Source organism: Lissotriton helveticus (genome assembly GCF_964261635.1).
Source record: "Lissotriton helveticus chromosome 1_1 unlocalized genomic scaffold, aLisHel1.1 SUPER_1_unloc_4, whole genome shotgun sequence".
NCBI lineage: Eukaryota > Metazoa > Chordata > Amphibia > Caudata > Salamandridae > Lissotriton > Lissotriton helveticus.
The window spans coordinates 3,916,734-3,935,877 of record NW_027611681.1 but is presented as its reverse complement, the minus strand read 5'-3'; the positions used below and the strand labels follow the sequence as shown (position 1 = coordinate 3,935,877).

At 42.7% G+C, this 19,144-nt stretch overlaps 1 protein-coding gene across 1 annotated transcript; it reads left to right on the top strand.

The window, feature by feature from the left end:
* The first annotated feature begins 4,114 nt into the window (after nucleotides 1-4,114).
* LOC144806011 (uncharacterized) lies at nucleotides 4,115-10,731 on the top strand. The gene is made up of 2 exons (XM_078672469.1): nucleotides 4,115-4,290; nucleotides 7,350-10,731. Exon 2 carries the CDS (start codon nucleotides 8,564-8,566, stop codon nucleotides 9,311-9,313), a length of 750 nt encoding a protein of 249 aa, XP_078528595.1. The 5' UTR covers nucleotides 4,115-4,290; nucleotides 7,350-8,563; the 3' UTR covers nucleotides 9,314-10,731.
* The last annotated feature ends 8,413 nt before the right edge of the window (nucleotides 10,732-19,144 follow it).

The window sequence follows — 19,144 nt, the reverse complement described above, 5'->3', positions numbered from 1 at the left end:
AGACGGCGAGGAAGCTAGTGGTTGGAGAAAAGCCACTACTTGATCATTTTCCTGAAAGCCCAATGGTCTTGCGTGCTACGGGCAGCATTCCAAAGGGCAGGTGCCAGTGCTCCGAACCAGCGCCCCCCTGCCCTTGTCCTGCGCACTCGTGGGACACGGGCCAAATGCAGGTCCGCAGAGTGCAAGGCTCGAGCCGGGACATACAGAGAGCACAGCTCGCTCAAAATTTGTGGACCCAGGCCATACATGATCTTGTGTGTCATACACAGATTCTTAAAGTAGACTCTCTGTTCTTTAGATAGCCAGTGGAGCTGACGGAGAAGGTCTGAAACACGGCAGTACTAAGGTAGTACAAAGAGCGTGCGGGCAGCCACGTTCTGGGCCCATTAAAGTCTTGGTCACAGCTTCATTAACACCAAGTAGCAACCCATTACAATAGTCTAGCCGTGACAGCACGGTGGATTGGACAATCACCTTTCGAGCAGGTGCGTCAAAAAGTCCCAAAATGGGTTTCAGGCCATGTAAGACACCAAAGCAAGTGCCAGCCACTGTCTTAGCGTGCCCCTCAAATGAGAGAGCACATCCACCGAAACTCCCAGGTTCTTGACCACGGATTTCGGTTGAGGCGGGGTTCCAAGGGCCACAGGCCACCATCGATTGCCCCATCGATGGGCATCTCGGCCCACCAGGAGCACTTCTGACTTGGTGGAATTCAGTTGAAGATAGTTATCCACCATCCATTCAGAGATGGCCGTGAGGTCGTCTTGGATTTTATGCTTGTCTTTGACCATCTACATCACTCCATTGCTTTTTTCGCTGGGTTCTTGCCATAGTAATACCACAAAGCAAACACAAGGAGATGATGGATGGAGCACTGAGACTTTTCAGACACTCACACCCAGTCACAGATCTGGGTTGAATCCATCATCGTTCTTTAGCTCACTTCGCCACCCCAGTTCAGACATAGCTATATGCAAATCAGTCTTGACTCTGTGCCTCATGGGAAGAGTCCAGCCCGAACTGCCAAGCCATGTCTTCCCTGCACTGGAAACAAGCATCCTGGGACCGGTTTCGGGCTAACAGCCCTCATCAGCCAGGCTTTTAGTTTGGGCTGGACTGTTCCCATGAGGCACAGCGTCAAGACTGGTTCTAGACTGATTTGCATATGGCCATGTCTAAACCAGGGGGGCATGGTGAGCAAAATTATGATGGATTTAACCCAGATCTCTTGACTGGTGGTGAATGTTTTGATTTGTTCTGCATTTTGTCCATCAATTGTGTGTCTTTGCTTCCTCGCCCTAAGTGCGCAGGGTATGCCCAGACGTGGGTCCCGTGCCTCTGGATTCAAGCTATCCTGGCTGGAGAGGGTTAAAACCCCGAAACAGGTCCTAGGATGCTTGTTTCCGGTTCAGGGAGGACCTGGCCTGGAAGTTCGGGCTGGACTGTTCCCATGGGTCACAGGGTCAAGACTGATTTGCATATTGTCAGGTCTAAACTGGGTGGCATGGTGAGCAAGCAATGATGGATTGACCCCAGATCTCTTGACTGGGTGTGAATGTTTTGATTTGTTCTGCATTGCGTCCATCAATTGTGTGTCTTTTGATAGTAATACCACATACATACATACATTCATCCATATTGGCATGACCAGTGGGCCCTTGTATAGCTTCCCTGTTCGCTCATATACTTGCCCCACCCTGTGCTGGGAAGCCGTGCTGCCCTCCATTCACTATTGCCAGCCATTGAAGGGGTGACCATCCATCGTTCAAGGCATTGCTTAACCCCTTGCCTTTCCAGGGCAGAGGTCACTAATTGCACGTCATCATCCAATCTGCATCTTTTTCACTTGATCATGGGCTGCCTGGTTCCCATCACAACGGAGGGCCTTCAGGTCCTGCCATCTCGAATGTCCCTCATTTGACTCCAACATCGCCCACCAGCCATTTGGCTCACACGTTGTTCCTTCAGGTGGGTCGCCTCGCTTCCACTCCTGGTTCACCTTAAGAGCAGGGATTGGATGCATTGATGCCTTGATGCTGCCATTTCTCAGCATTCGGTTGGACGCTGCATCAGCTTAAAGTTGCTCAGAGAGCATGGGTTCTGTAAATCTGAATGTGGTTGACTGCGTTATGGAGGGTGGGCCAAAATATGTACAAAGACTTAAACATGCTGTTTTGTTTTAATTTCTATATTTCATGGGCTCTAAATAGAAAAATTGGGTTATGAAGAAGTGGGCTTAGCTGTTTGGATATGCTCTCTGAGACTGTGAGTGTGCTATATGTTGTCTCAGACCTTGTTCAGCCTGTTGGTGTGCGGTATGTTGACTCGGACTTTGTTCAGCCTGTGGGTGTGCTGTGTTTTGACTCAGACCTTGTTCAGCCTGTGGGTGCGCTGTAAGTTGCCTCAGACCTTGTTCAGCCTGCGGGTGCGCTGTATGTTGTCTCAGACCTTGTTCAGCCTGTGGGTGTGCTGTATGTTGTTTCAGACCTTGTTGAGCTGGAGGTGCGCTGTAAGTTGACTCAGACCTTGTTCAGCCTGTTGGTGTGCGGTATGTTGTCTCAGACCTTGTTCAGCCTGTGGGTGCGCTGTAAGTTGACTCAGACCTTGTTCAGCCTGCGGGTGCGCTGTATGTTGTCTCAGACCTTGTTCAGCCTGTGGGTGCGCTGTATTTTGACTCAGACCTTGTTCAGCCTGCGGGTGGGCTGTCTGTTCACTCAGAATCTCCTATACCTGTGGGTGCGCTGAATGTGCACTTAGACTTTGTTAAGCCTGTTGGCGCGTTGTCTCGTCACTCGAACATTGTCTAGCCTGTGGGTGCGCTGTATGAGCACTCAGACCTTGTTTAGCTTGTTGGTGGGCTGTGTCTTCACTCGGACCTTGTTCAGAAAGTGATCATGGTTCATTGTGTGTCCATTGCAGTGCAATGTTTGGATTTGGAGGGTGTTGTGGGTTTGGTCGTAGATACCAGAAGAATAAAAAGGTTAAAAAAAATATTCTATTTAATCATAGACCAACAGTGCTTTACAATGGTTTTGCAGAGAACAAGAGTTTTCCTTTGTAAGTTTAGGACAGTTGTTTTGGAAGATGAGATGAAGTGTGATTCACTTTTTATGCAGATAAGTTCTTGGTTGAAGCAAATCTTTACTTCCTTTCAAGGTATTCTGGGACGGGCCAGGTGGTGCGGCTGCCTCCCTTGGAGGAATAAACAAGATAACTGTCAGGTAACGTTTCCTAGTGCCTTCTGTTTCCTTTTCTTCTATTTATTCTCAAGTCTCTCTCTGTGTCTCTCTCTCTGTTTTTTATCTCTCTTCAGCTTCAACAATTTGACTCCCTCTCCAGACCATTCTCTAGCTAGATAGCATATGATTAAAAAAAAATAATAATAAAAAAAAATACGTGGCTTTAACGTAGTCCTCTTCCTTATTTGTTTTTATGCTAGCTGTTTTAAGCGTGTTTCGTGACAAATGTTGGTATACTCCAGGGTCAGGCTATTTATCTTCGGGTTCCTAAATTGTGTGATGTTTTTGTTATAATTAACCTACTTGGTACAACCCTCCTTTCCCCTTTGTCCTGCCACATTTGGAATGCTCTATCATCTGTTGGCCTGAAGGTATGGAAGCTAATAAGGAACTGTTCAACTCTTTCAGTGTATTCTCTTCATACCAGTTTTATTCTTTCTGCCTCTTACTTTAGGGCTCTTATAAATGCTAAGGTTTATCTGGCAAAGCGTGCCGCCACACATGGTTGTTGTAGCAGTGGGCAGCCTCCCCATGTTCCCGCAAACCTCCCCCATCAATTTTTGAGTTTCCACTAACCCTGGCACCCACCTGATGCAGCCACATTCTCAAGGAATATGAATGTGGTGGGGCTCTAGCGCAGGTCTGGGCCCTTCTCGGGTCGGGAGGCACTGGGCCATCAACACGATTGCCTCCCATGTTCCCAAGCAGTCCCTTGACTGTCGACACATTTGTCTCCTCAACACCCCATGATTCTATCCTCTCCTTGGTCTATACCTGCCCCATCCTTTCTCTCTTGATCTGACTTCCAGCTCTTTGCGTCCTCCCAGCCTGCCCTTTCCTGTCCTGTTTTTCACCCCCAGGGCCACACTGGGTCTCTTTGAAGAAGAGTGGAAGAGAGCCTCTTTTTTATTATTCTTCTGTTTCTGTAGTATTTGTCTTTTCTTATCCCATTTTAGTTTCCTTTCCCGTTATGCTGTTTTTTTTCTTCTTTTTTTAGGTGTTGAAGTGTCTGGGTCCTGTCAAAGGAGTGTGACAAGTTCCAGTCCACCAGGTAAGTCCTTATCCTCAACATAATTTGAAATGGTGAATTCCACTGAGCTTACTGGACACAGCCTCAGTCTACGGTGGTGATCCAGGGGAAGAGGTGTAAAATTTGTGAGCTCAGATATAGGATACCCACCACATCGTAAACTCAGTCCTCAGCAACACAATTCAAAATAACACAGAGTTTGGCCCATAGAAACTCTACAATTTAATCACAATCATAAAGTCCTCCGTATGAGCTAATAGGGACTCAGATAACTAGAGATGGAAAGCCACTCCTTCATGATGACCTGTAATCAAGAAGTGCCTAGCTAATAATATTCACACAATATTAATAAAATCATCAATAAGTAAGGACAAACACATGGAATAGTTATCAAGTTATCTTTATCTAAACTTCAAGATTGAATGGTCAAAGCACAAACATACACTAGAATCGTTTAATTACGGTTATTCTTTTGTATACAGGTAAATCACAGCACATCACAGCTCAGAACAAATACATCGTGAAATAACACCTACTGTGGAAGGAAGAGAGAAAAAGAGAGAAAACATATTGCAAAATAGAACACGTAATTTGGAATCATACAAACTAAGAATTGGTTGTAGATTCATCAGGACACAAGGTGCACCCAGTAGAACGCTAGAGCACAGCGTGCAATAGCCGGAGTCATAAATTCTAAGGGTAGGCGAAGTTGGCGGAGTACCACTACGCAGAATTCTGCGGAGTTGAACAAAAACTCGGTGAAACTCCACTCCGTAACTCCGTCCCATCTCATCCCAATTAATGAAACAGAAACCTCACATACCTTCGGTAAAACAACAAGTAACTCTATCATTACATGCTAAAATGCATGTAGTCGTCTCACAAAAGTGAAAATGAAAATTTAGCAAGCATTGGAGAGTTGATGATTTTGGGGTCCTCCCTAACCTAAGGAGAGAACTAAGCAGAAGCCTTGGACACAAAGAGCATATCAGGCTGAACGATTCAATGGTGGTACCATCCTCCCAGGACCACCCCAAGCACAGTCAGTTATGGGCAAAATTACAATCCCAACCAAAAGCCCTGCAAAGCATTATGGGATGAGATTCTAGAGTGCAGTGAATATTATAGTATACAATATCAAAACATTCCTCAAGCTGCATCTCTCCCGGCTCAGCCGAGAGCTAATACTATATTATTCACTGCACTTTAGAATCTCGCCCTATAATGCTTTGCTGGGCCTTTGGTTGGCATTGTATTTTTGCCCATAACTTTGCTTGGGATGGTTCTAGGAGAATGGGAACACCACTGAATCGTTCAGCATGATATGCTCTTTGTATTCAAGGCATCTGCTTGGCCCTTCCCCTAGGTTAGGTGGCACCCCAAAATCATCACCTCTCTCATTGCCTGATATTTTTCGAAGCTCACTTTTGTGAATTGGTTATATGCTTTTTAGCATGTAAAGGTAAAGTTGTTTTATCAAAGGGTTGTGGGTGTAGTTGCTAACTCCCTACGTGGCAGAGCCAGAGTTTTTACATGAACTCCGTGTTTCAATGTAATGCGTAGTTAGCAAATCTCTGTAACCTCTACTAACGGTCCTGAGTTCATTGCCCACGGTTAATAAATTCTTCAGCTGAAAGATTTGACCTGCTGAAGTTCACCAGCCGGTAAAGTGCGGAGGTAATCAGGAGATTTCAGTTCAGGGAAAAATCAGAGTTCAGACCGACAGCAGATCAGGCCAAGGATTTGCAAGGGAAAATAGCAGCATGCCGTCCTTTTCCCAAGGGGCAATTATGCCTCCAAACGATTTCAGTTCCTGCCCACAAAATAACTTTTAGGTAGTTTGCATGATTTCCATTGGTCGAAGTCCATAGTGTAACCGAGGTGGGATCGTTCTCTAACCCAAATCGTCTGGAACCCATACGTAATACCTTTGTTCAGTGGTCATTGTTCTTTAAGAATGTGCAATATCACTCCCTTCGGAAATAGTAAATACATTTGCAATTCGACGTGTCCCCTCCACACTCTCTCTTCTGAGCTTTCAATAAAGTCAATACAGTTTTTTTCTAACAGAAAGGATGTCCATTTTTCAAACTGTAGGACAGAAACTTCAGCGATAATACTCGTAGCTACAGTGCAATCAGGACAACATCTTTAGTCGATTCGAAGGAAATAATGAAAGACAAAATAAATATTTAAGGCCTACAAAGAAAACCACTAAATCATTATTTTCTAAAGAAAAAAACTTACTGAATATTGAAAACAGTAAAGAAATAGAGATGCATAAGAAATAATATAAAAACACCATTTCATTATACTTGTAAGCATTGCCTAATTACATTTCTTTGAGAAACGTGCAAGCACTTTCTCTCGGAATTGCATCTCAAAGAAAACATAAGCAGGACTCATTTTACTTGAGCATTTTCATAATCATATTTTGTGTTAACACTACAGACTGCATTATTACCTTTAATATTATTTTCATAGCACATTAGTAGGTTTCTCTCTGTCATGAATGAATTAATCTCAAACCAGTTTGTGACCCTTCTGCATGCTTTTTTGCAGTTTTAAACTCTCACATGTTTCACGAGGCACACTGTTAGTCATGTTTCTTAAGTATGTATTATGTATAGTATCACACCCAAGGGTAAGGAATTAATCGACCAAAACACTCTTAATAAAATAATCACGCTCCTCCAGTGGCATTTAAAGCAGTGATTACAACAAGGCAGATTCCTTTGTTCAATGAAATATCCCTTCATGGATCCCTGAAATAAGGAATAGAAGAGTCCTTTAAATGGGCAGGGGAGTACACAACATCTGATAATTCATTAAAGGATGTACAAATACCTTACTGTGATGCCAGTCGTCATAACAGAAAGAGTAAACTGTTGGTGTTGGATGCTTCTGAGAATCTGTGTCATGATGCATGTGTAACTTGTGTTTCTTTCTACAGTGTTCACTACTTTTACTCACGACATTGAGTTTGAGTGGTCCCGAGCTCCCTGTATATGCAGTATCCATGAAGTGTTTTACCCCCTTGGAGTGCAACTCATTTATAATTTCTAACTCTATTTTTCCAGGTCACTGAAGCAACAAAAAGAAAAAGAAATGTTGCAATGTTGGACACATTTCTAAAAAGGGTTATTTTGAGGAAAGTAGAAACAATCTAGATCTCTAAAGAAGAAACTAGTTCTATGCACCAGGAATGGTGAGGAATTTGGTGCGGAAGAAACTGCTGAATTTGAAAGTGATTTATCGACTTTCTTACAATCATTATTTGTTGTCGAACCCTTGAAGTACAATGACCAGGAACATTTACCAAGTGTCAGTTATTAGGATTGAATAACCTCTGAAATAATAACTATACCCGCAAATAAATTGAAAATCTACTGCAACTACTAATCATAAGAATATTTTCACTTAAAGGAAACATTTCACGATTGGTCAATCAAAGAACATAGGCAACAACTGATCCTCAAACAGAGCACTTAGGAATAATCAGTGTTGCAAATTCTGTCTGATGGTTTATGAGAAATGCCATGGAGACCTAAGCCTCTCCCAGCAAATCAGTATCCATAGACGTGATGTGACAGAAGTGTCAGGAAGGCTAATAACCTCAGTTTACACGAGCAAGCTTATGTCTCCGTCTCCTGTGATTTGGAGGAGAGAAAACATTGTATTTTAAAAAATAACTGAAAATGTTCCTCTCAGCTGTCATTACAGCAAAGACACTGGATTAACATCTACAATATAGAAAGATTTGTCCCACCATTGATCTATGTTGTTTCCAAGTGTGCCAGACCTCCAAAGTTAATGGTGTACCTTTTTGGGACTCACCGGAATAGGAAGCTTAAAAAGGGCCAGTGTTACACTATTGATAATTTGTGAACTACCCTAACATATTTTAATCCCTGTTCATTACTTGTATAAAAATGTACCTCACTTGTAAGTACAAATCCCCAAAGACCCAATCACTGCTTTTAAAACTCCTAAATTAAATGCGATAAACTGCAGTCAGAATGAGCTTAATCCCACTTGAGAGAATCCTTGTGGGCATAACTTGGAGAAAATGAATCCATGAGGGGCATCTTAATAAAAATAAGGGGCCTCTCAGTGAAAGTTTATAAGACAAGTTAGATAGGCTGGCTTCAAAGATAAGAACATTGATCTCCAAATAAAAACTATAATTAGTCAAATGCAAATGTGAAGAAGAGCTTCAGCAGCGTAGTTTAGAAGTTAATGTTGAGTTTTAACACAAACAAGTACAGACTCCGGAATTAGATTCAGACTTAAGATGGCATGTATCCAGGAAGAACCCCAACTTGGAGATACAAACAACTTGAATAAGAGCAATGAATGTGAGAACAACTTTAGTTATCAATCCCACCTCACTAAACACAAGAAAACTCACACTGGACAAAAACCGTATCAGTGTCCTGAATGTCGGAAAGGCTTCAGTCGGAAAAGCGATCTCATTCAACATGTGAGAATCCACACTGGGCACAAACCGTATCAGTGCACTAAGTGCACTAAGTCCCTAAAGTGCTTTAGTCAGAAAGACCATCTCATTCAACACGAGAGAACTCATACTGGGCTCAAACCGTATCAGTGTTCTGAATGCTGGAAAAGCTTCAGTCAGAAATCTACTCTCTCACAACGTGCGGTAACTCACACTGAGCAAAAACATTATCAGTGCTCTGAATGCTGTAAAAGCTTCAGTCTGAAATTTAGCCTTACTTTACATGAAAGGACCCACACGGGGCAAAAACCTTTTCAGTGCTCTGAATGCAGGGAAAGCTTCAGTCATAAATTTGGTCTCACTTGTCATGAAAGAACTCACACTGGACTAAAACCGTATCAGTGCTCTGAATGCCAGAAAAGGTTCAGTCAGAAATCTGGCCTCAGTCAACATGAGCAAACTCACACTGGACTAAAACCGTATCAGTGCTCTGAATGCTTGAAAAGCTTCACATTGAAAAGAAATCTCACTAGACATGAAAGAATTCACTCTAGGCAAAGACCTTATCAGTGCTCTGAATGCTAGAAAAGCTTCAGTCAGAAATCTGGTCTCCCTGAACATGAGAAAACTCACACTGGACTAAACTTTGTCATTGGTCTAAATGCCAGAGAAGCATCTGCTGGAGACTCAGTTTGATTCAACATGAGAAAATCCACAGGGAGAAAGAAAATGATCAGTGCTCTCAGTGTGACACAAACTTCAGTTATAAAAGCAACCTCTCTACAAGACAGAGACAATGTGGGAGAGTAAAAGGTGCTCTGAGGAGGAGCTTTCAGCATTGCAAAACCTTCACATGAAGCAGCCACAAAGACATCATTCAATGTATCGTCCAACAAACTGTTACTGAGAAAAGCGCACAGTGAGGGATAGAAATTTGTGAATTAACCTAATTTCTTAGTGACTATTTGTGGTCTCATTCCATTCCGTGTACTTTGCTTCCTGAGTTTTTATAAGCCATGGCTCTGACCCACCAAGTCCATTTGATCCTGAACTTTGAGACCACGCCCCCAAGGATCTGGAATCCAAGTAACCTCAAACTATTTCCAGCCTTAATGAGCCTCAGCAGGGGGCTGCAGCAGGAGTCCCTTTGTCGTAGGAATCTACGGGACCAACGTCTGTTCATCCCTGTGCAATTTGTGACTGATTATTGAAAAAAAACTAAAAGTGATGGAAGGACAGGTCATTAATCTCAGCAACATCCCACCACATCATTCTCCAGTCTCTGTGTCTCTGTGCCACGAAAGACAAGACCAACCATATGCTAACCATTCCTGTCACCACCCTAAATAGTCCTAATGACTTCTGTTCCAATGGGATACAGCTTCATATTACAAAGATCAACTTTAGTGACCTCTTTCCAGCTCCTTTTTTGTTACAAATGGAACCTACTTCCCATCTGCTGAGGACAGTTTCAGTTTCACGAGCTTTAAAATCACATCAGTCATACCCAAGAGAGTCTCACAGATAATCTGAGTTGTACATTTTTAGTACTACTAAAGAACTACAAAATGCTTTTCACAAATTACGTATGGTCGTTCTGCCTCTCCTATCTTTTTCTGTGTGTAGTTGTCTGCCCCGACTTCACAGTTTCCGCACACATTAGTATAGTTTTTAGTAGTAAATGTGGAAGGGACAGAGAGAGTGGCTGTAAAATGGAAATGATTATAAATAAAGGGGAGGGATGAAGGCAAAACTAAGGAGGAGTATAGGGAGGGGTTTAGGGAAAAGACAGGCACTCACCCACTAAAGAGTAAGCCCATTGCTGTTTATAAACCACAACTCTAAAGTCATTAAGCCATAATGTACCTAAAACAATCGTAAATTTACTTGTGCTCAGAGCGGGATTAAGTCCAACATCACACATGGCCATCCACTGGAACTGCAGAAAACTCCCATAAATAATAATGGTGGTAGGGACATAAAATTAAACCCCATAGGAAATAATGCTGAATTAAATATTTTAAACTAGTTAAAAAAAATATAAATAAATGTAATTTAATGGCAAACAATAATTAAAGAAAACATTTCATTATTGTTTAATGTTTTAACACAATACATTTTAAAAATGTAAACACTAATAATAATAATAATCCACATTTGTAAAGCGCACAATCACCCGTAAGGGTCTCTAGGCGCTGGGGGCCGTCGGGAAGATTAAGCGAGCTATTACCCAGAGTCACATGGTGCTGGGCTAACCTGCCGCCGGAGCCGGGGATCGAACCCTGATCCCCAGATTCCAGCGTCAGTCGCCCTGGCCGCGGCGCCACACCTCTTCCCTAGTACAACATTCATTATTAGTAAAGTCAAGTTACATGTGTTCAGCACATTTAATAATTATTAATACATAAACAAAATGTTACTTCAGATGGGAAACCTTTAATTTAATCTTAAGAAAAATTATAATTTTTAATATGTTCAACTAGGGTGGAGATCTCCCTGTGCAAAAATATATGGGATATTTTGAATGTTTTTTAAATTAAAAAAAAGAAATCTTTTTAAGTTAAATATTATTGTAAATTAATTTTATATCTTTTAAATGTAGAACAAAATGCTTGAATACTATGAACTGTTATTTTAATTAAATATGTATTTGATTTTAAATGTGTTAAAAATGTTTTTTTAAAGATTTGTTGAAAAATCCCACTGAAAGTATAATCCCTGTATTTTCTTATTATGTACTCTAAATTACTAAATTGCCTCTGTTCAGATGGGACAGAGCCTTTAAAAAAGTTTTGTGTAGAATTAATTGAAATTATTTTTTGTGAAAAGACAAAATACATTATTTTATTGTACCTTTATTTCTTATGAGGTTCTATTTCTAGGTCTCGGCTAGACACTGCTTGTGCTGTCTCAAAGAGACATGTTTATCTCCTTTATGGGCTTCAGCCCACCCACAGACTTACCATTTGCTGGCTCCACCATCGATCTAATATGATTTATCCCCATTTGTCCATGGCATACATTTGTCATGACTCTACCTATTAGAGCATAGACCAATTACTACTATCCATCCCCAGCTGCCATTTTAGCATTTGTTTTCAGTGCTACTTTTTTCTTTAATTCAGAGCACTTGAGACGATCGCTCATGGTTTATGGAGCACCGCTGTAAACAGGAATTAAATTCTTGTTCTTATCTCATAATATTTGCTGTCCATTCAAACACCAAGATCAAATGTCAGATGCTGCCTCATCTGCTGACTGCTATCATACTCAATGGTTCCGCCCTGTGTTCCGCCCGTCTGTTTCGCCCCATTCACGTTACCTGCACCCCCCATCGACCCCGCCATACAGCGGGTTTGTGCCTCACAATGTGCATGAAAACTGAAGCCCGAAATCAAATGTCAGACGCTGTCACATCTGCTGACTACTCTCTATACAATGGCTCCGCCCTGTGTTCTGTGTCTGTCTCTCTCATCCCTTACACCGTTCTGCGCCCCCCCACTGCCACGCCATACAGTGCAATTGCGCCTCACAACGCGCATGAAAACTGAAGACTGAGATCATTTGTCAGATGCTGTCTCATCTGCTGACTGCTTTACCCTAAACGAAACGCAACACGAGGCTGCTTAAAAAACAAAGGAAAACAAAGTAACAAAACTCGCGCAGCTCTCCCCAGCATAGCGAGAGTGCCCCTGCTACCGTATTTACTGCTTTCTCAGAAAATAGCCCCATAATGCCTTCGGAGCCTTGCTGTTTGAACACTTTTTGGCCCATATCTCTGCTTGTGGTGGTCCCAGGATGACGGGACCACCACCAAAAAGTCAACACAACGCAGTCTTTCTTTTAAAGGTACTGTCAGAATCCTCACCCTTAGTTGGCGGGACTCCAAAGTGATCACCTCCCCTTGATTTTCATTTCTTTTTGAGCTCTCCCATGGCTGTAGCTTTGACTCTACAGCCGGTAGTGTTTCAACCTCTAGTGGCCACATGCATGGTAATTTAATGGCATTTAATCAGACCTGGAAGGCCTGGAAATACACAAATGTGATGTTGATATTATGCCCTGTAGGGGCTGACTATATGGTTGCAATGCAGTGCTTTTTCAATGTGATGCCCTCTATGGGTTGTTTAAACCATTGCAGCTTTGATTTCAAACCCATGAAAGAATACACAAACACAAGGTTAATTATTGATAAATTCTTAATGGGGTTACCATTATGATTGCAAATATTTAATTGATTATCACAGTAATGTTAATGATTTTTGCAAAATGTATGTGTTTATTACAAAACAAATGATTGAACTAATGTGAGATGTTTGGGTGACCCTCGAAGGGGTCCCCAGTGATTCATCAATGGTATCTGTGGTATGTTCCATCTGACAAAGTACATATTTGTACATTATTTTGTAGTTTTTAGAAGTGTGTTTTAAATAAATCTACTTCTCCTTCTTCTAAAGAAAATGTACTGACTGGACAATCAGTTATTGGGTGTTATCATTGCGTGCCAGTGATTGATGATTATTAGCCACACCACCTCCCTTGAGTAGACCTGGGACTGCTCAGCCAGCTAACCTGTGAGAGTCAAGTGCTACAATGGGGTGTTTGGTTCCCAGTGAAGACAATCGTGGACACATCTTTAGATAAGCCTGACTTCTCTGTGCAAAGCTATCAGAGGTTGAACACAGGTTATCTTTTAGTGTGTATCTAGCTTGGCCTGTAGAGAGCAGTGGTTCCTGCCTGGCCTGGGTGCATACCTCAGCCAACCAGGAATCCCATTGCTAACATTCTATCAACCATCGTAAATCAGCTATTTCGGGTCAACGAGCCTCCTACAGAACATTTCATATAACCTGAATATCAACATTTCAGAGCAGGTTGAACCCACACCAGCAGATCTTTGAGCACAGCAACATCATAGGAAGTGAACATTACATGGTCTTTGAGTCAGTGACCTCACATAACCTTTGACCAAGTGAATCACAGGAATTCACATCATATGGTGTTTCTTATACATTTCAGTCCCTTGTTGCATGTGGGCTGTAATTGGTGAGCTATTTATAGCACCAAATAAAATACAACTCTACTGAGTCAGAATGTGTCAAGTGTGATAAATACCACCCAGTGTAAAGATACCATGTTTGTAACACACATCGTCAAAACTTGACCCAGTGAAAAATCCTTAGCTAAAAGATATTCACATTGACAACGTCTATAGCTCTCATATTGCTGAGACCTATTGGATTTGTCAATGCTTGTTAGGTCTCTGTCTCCCTTATTTTCTAAGGGAGGGTGTTGCATTACCAGTGGTTGGCCATGTGTGGTGATGCACTCTCTATTGCTCCACTTTGGCTCTAGTAAGTTACATTTGTACATTTTACTCCACCTCTGTTTAGGCGTGTACAGACGTGCAAGTCCACATTTTTGAGTAATTTTATACTGATAATGGTGAATAGCTAAAACTAGCAACGTTACTCTATGAGCATTCTTGCATGTATAGATTACTCACAGGTGTAAGGTACCTTTGTGAATATCCTTCGAGGTGTCCAACTCAACCTGGGTGTTTCATTTGTGTGGTAACGCTAAAGTGGACGCAGGCGCTTGGGCTGTAATTAGAGCGAATGGGATGATCCTGCGCGAACACCAGAGCACTCGTCCAATGTGTTTGTTTGGCTGGTTCTTTGAGTTGGTTTGGATCAATAACCTTGGACCATATCCATAACCAGGAAGCTCTGAAGACTTCGCAGCTGTTTTAACTGCCTGAAGTTTTAGACATTTTGATAGGCGTAGATTTTGGTTTGACTTGATGACCCAACTCTACAATGAGAATTTTGTACTTTAAGCCACTTCTGTGCAGCTCGTCACCTTCTGTGATTGATTCAGTCCAAGCCCTTACAGCAAATTCCAGTGTTAATCATTACCAGAGACTAGACTTTCTCCCTTGAGCATGGCTAGCGAGGACAACTACTATTTCATGTGTGGCTTCAACATTGCATCGGTGGATCGGCATTTTAATTTACATTTTTTTTTGCATTTGTTTTTGGTTTAGAATACATGACTTACTGTATCCTTTATTTCCTTTGGGACAGTTGTTTTTGTTAATTAATAATTCCTAAATCACAATTATTCTTTTGATTTTGCTTCTGAATAATTATTAAATATTCTTCTTTATCTAAACTTGGTTAGAATCTTGAAGTCCTTGTCTCTCTTTTCTTTGAAATTTGTGACTTCCACTGTTCTGCTTTACCATAAAACGTGGCCGTACTGCACAAGTCATGTTACCAAAAGTGAGCTAAGGACACTTTAGTAGAAGACACATTTACCTTTACTGAAAGAAGTATGGGAAGAACAAGGCAGGGTGACTCCGGGAAGCCGACCACCGAGCTGAAAAGCTTTCTGTCTTAGGTGGAATCAGCACTGACTGTGGATGCAAAAAGTAAAGACTATGAGGGGAGCTGTTGGTAGCTGTGTCCCCAGAATTGAGACTGCCACCCTCTCTCAAACAGTTGAAGTATTTAAAGATGCATCCATCAGACATTTAGGTCTCAACAACTAAGACTGCCCGCTCCTGTCATACAACACTTGCACTGGTACCTGAGTCACTTTACACTGTGCTGTGTATAGGTATTTAACATAAACAAGTTGTGCTGTGCATTGTGAACAGGCTGTCACCCCTCTTTGTATGTAAATCAGCTTCTGTGACCAGACACCCCAGGCTCCCATCTCTTCTAGTGTGGATGATAATGTGAGCACTGTAAGGAAAACACAAACAAGGGCTTTATTGAGAAATAGTCGGCTTCCAAGTCACACAGCTGTGGATATGTGGTTCTTTATTAGTTTTGATGTATGTTAATTTGCAGCAATTCTCTGTGTTACTTTTTTCTCAGTTCTGTGGAAAAGTAAATTTTGCCATGTTCTGTGTCCCTACGTGTTCCCCATCCTATGTTATGTGTGCATGATTAATATGCATATGTATTTCCCCATGATCGATTAAAGACGCAATTACAGTTGTGTCCATCTCTAGTATGTCAGTTTCCAGTTCTCGTGAATACTATGAATATCAGGCCTATGTAAAGTTACGTTGCCACGTTTCCCAGTGTGCACGTTATTTCATTGAAAAGTCCCCGTTTCTAGGCCTCAAAAGGGCCCGGACACCAGATTCAGCTCCTGTCTCCTGAACCCTCGCTGAGGAGCGATACAGCCCCCACCTGTATCCTCGACCCTTCACTTACTTCCTGCCTCGCAGTGCCCGGCTCGGCCTGGCTCTGCCTGTTAGTCTGCCAAGAGTATGTTATGATTCTAGTTATCAGTCCAACCCTCCTTCTCTGCATTCCTAAGCTACTGAATCGCATCAATAGTTTCCGTCATTGTCTAGCCTTTCCGTCTCCATGTAAGGGAAATACTGTATTTAATGGTCATTTAATATTCCTCAGCACGCACTACATGTAGAATAATGCATGCTCCAGTCTTAGAGTCTGTTAGCCTCTCCCCTCCTGACTCTTAGTTTATATCAACATGTCCTCTAAACATTAGATACTAGATAGGGTTTAGGTACATGTCGCCCTGACTCTCCAGACTTCAGTCTCTACTCCTAGCGCAGAAGTCATAGCCCCCAGCTTCTCCTAGTAACACGTCATTGTCAGTTTGTGCGCACCATTAGGTTAGAGGTCCCGGCTCCTTAGGTAGCCCCCTCCATGTTTCCGCCCTATTTATGACATATTCTGTTACGTTTACATCACATGTCTATGTATACGCCTCCTGTTACACCTACTTTCACCCTTATCTTTCGCGACTGCTATTGACCACACCCACTGCTCCGCCTATCGTATGTATTGTAATGCAACTGTTTTAGTATATATGCTTGTGTACTGTTATTAAAGTTAGCGCGCTCATTCCCTGTCCCCCCTGCAGGGCCCTGCCATCCTGTTCCCGTGCAGGTTGTCCTGTTCCTGTCCTTTATGCTGTATTAAACCTGCAAACTCCTACTACCTCGAATCTTGACTCTTATTTATTGAGCTATCTGTTATTGCTATGTCCAGTCAAACCTAGATCCGGTATTATTTATTTATATACCACATAATGGCGCCCGAACAGGGACTTGCCCTTTCCCCACGCGCCGGTGAAGCCACGCCGGCCCCCTGACCCTCTGCAGCCGTGACGGAACCATACCGTGCACGTGCAGATATTTCTGCTTCAAGTATCCCTCAGGCCCACGGAGGAGACGGAGGTGGCGGTCCAGCATCCAGACGAGGCGGTGGAGGAACGCGGCGAGTCCCGACCAGAGCCCAAGCCGAGAGTCCAAGGTCCGAGGTATCCGGAGGCCCACCCGTAACTGAAGTCCGAAGTTCGTCCGTCCGGCGTCGAAGCAGTCCAGTCCAGTCCGAGGCCATCCGTTCTTGCTGCCCGGTGAGTACCGTTGCTGGGGTAGTATCTAGACAGGGTCAATCTAATTGTCTCTGGTCCGTGGGTTTTGGTGGTACACAGATCCCAAAACGAAGTGTCCACTTCGGTGGATGCGGGTCCTGACGTGTCTCTTTTTGAGACCGGTAAGTTTCGTACTGTTTCAGCAGTGCATCTAGTTTCTGTTCTAGTCAGTTCTGTTCTCGAGGAAATTCATGTATTCAGTATTCCAGGTGGTATTCTGTTCGAACTGTTATTTTAAATGTTCTTCATGTATTTTAATGTCGTGGTATGAAAGTGGTGTAATTATCGTGTTCATTTTGTATTGTATTGTGTCTAGATTACAGTTCAGTCATGCCCCTATTTTCTAAATTACGTCAGTTAAAAACTAGAAAAGGTCTGTTAGAAGCAGCAGTTCCTGTCCCGCCTAGGGACAGTCCAGGTCATTTTATGTATCAGAAGCATGGCATAAGTGCCATATTATATCTAGATTTATGGGTGGAGTACACCAAAGAGTTAGAAGAAAAGTATAGATGGCCTGTATCAGGCACATGGGATGCCGAGTGCATCATGCGAGTAGAAGAAGCATTATGGAAAAAGAAAGCCAGACAGTCACAGAAAGATGCCATCGAGTTATGGCGCAAAGAATCTCATAAAAGAACCGAAAAAGAAATCAGAAAGTCAGAATTAAGTAGAGAATCCTTAGAACGAGCCCAAGAAAGGGAACTAATCGAGATAGGTGAACGAGTTAAAACCGAACAGTCAGACAGACAGAGGAATGCCCTTATTAAGGGTATGTACCCTCTTCTTGCCGAGGGCTTGCCAAAAGCAACCCCGGAGGCATCTAGTAATTTTCCGCCACCATTAGTTCCGACCAAGCTACGTCACAAACCGACCGCAGCTGATATTTTCATTTCGTCCTATTTGGACGACACGGTTCCAGAATATGCAAATCCTGTTCCGCCAGTCCCTGTAAATAATGTAAATCCTGCTCCTCCAGTCACCGGAGTACCTGTTACGGTACCCCCGGTCCAGTCCACATTACAATTTCCCGCCGCGCCAGCACGAAGAGTATCAGTCGACGATTCCAGTATAGGGGCCGCAGGAGGAGGTCCTCCTGGTACCCCGCCACCACACCAACGAGTAACGATAGTCGAGTTACATGAAAGTGCGTTACAGCGTACGCCCAAATATAAGTCCGTTGCAGATATCCGACGAGCCCTTACTGAATGCCGCTATGATCCAGTTGCAGGTGATGATAGTACGGTCATATATTCCATCCGTGTAAGACGGGTGACCGGGTATCTGGACACCCTACCGAATATGAAAGAAGATCTAGACAGAATATATCGTTTCATCCGTACAGGGAATGATCCAGAAAGCATTGGTGAAGCCATGTCTCAAAGGAAAGCTGAGATCCAGCTCATGCTATTAAAGTTTCTGATTAATTGTTTAATAAGGGAACAAGATTATCCAACCAAAGATCCGGCCGAAATGAGAATCCTGACAAGGTGGAGTGATAATATAGCCGAGGGTAAACACAGAACTATCAGTAGTATAGAGAGTATGTACAAGAGAATTCGTAAGGAAATAATAAAGTTACATGAACAACGTAAAGCAGCACAAGTAAGCGAGAAAGAAAATGACTCTTCTACTGAAGAGGTAGAGGACGAGAATCCCGCCAGAATAGCGTATGTAGGTAGAACTAGACTTTCGGACCGACATTCACGTCTAGACTACAAGAAAACTGTTCCTCATCCAGCACCAGAACAAAGTTCCCTAGAACAAGTATTTCAAGCTACCGATCACATTCTGAAATCACGAATCGGTTATAGTGAGTTAAGTACTATGCATGAACAAGAACTAGCCCGATCAGCAGTCCGATGGATTACTGATTCTACCACTTTTCCAGATGAAATAGTGGCACAAATGTTTCTGAAACTGCCCCCAGCCGAGCAACGACTGGTGGGTATGTATATGATCCAACACCTCATTACTCTGTATGAGGGTCAACATTCT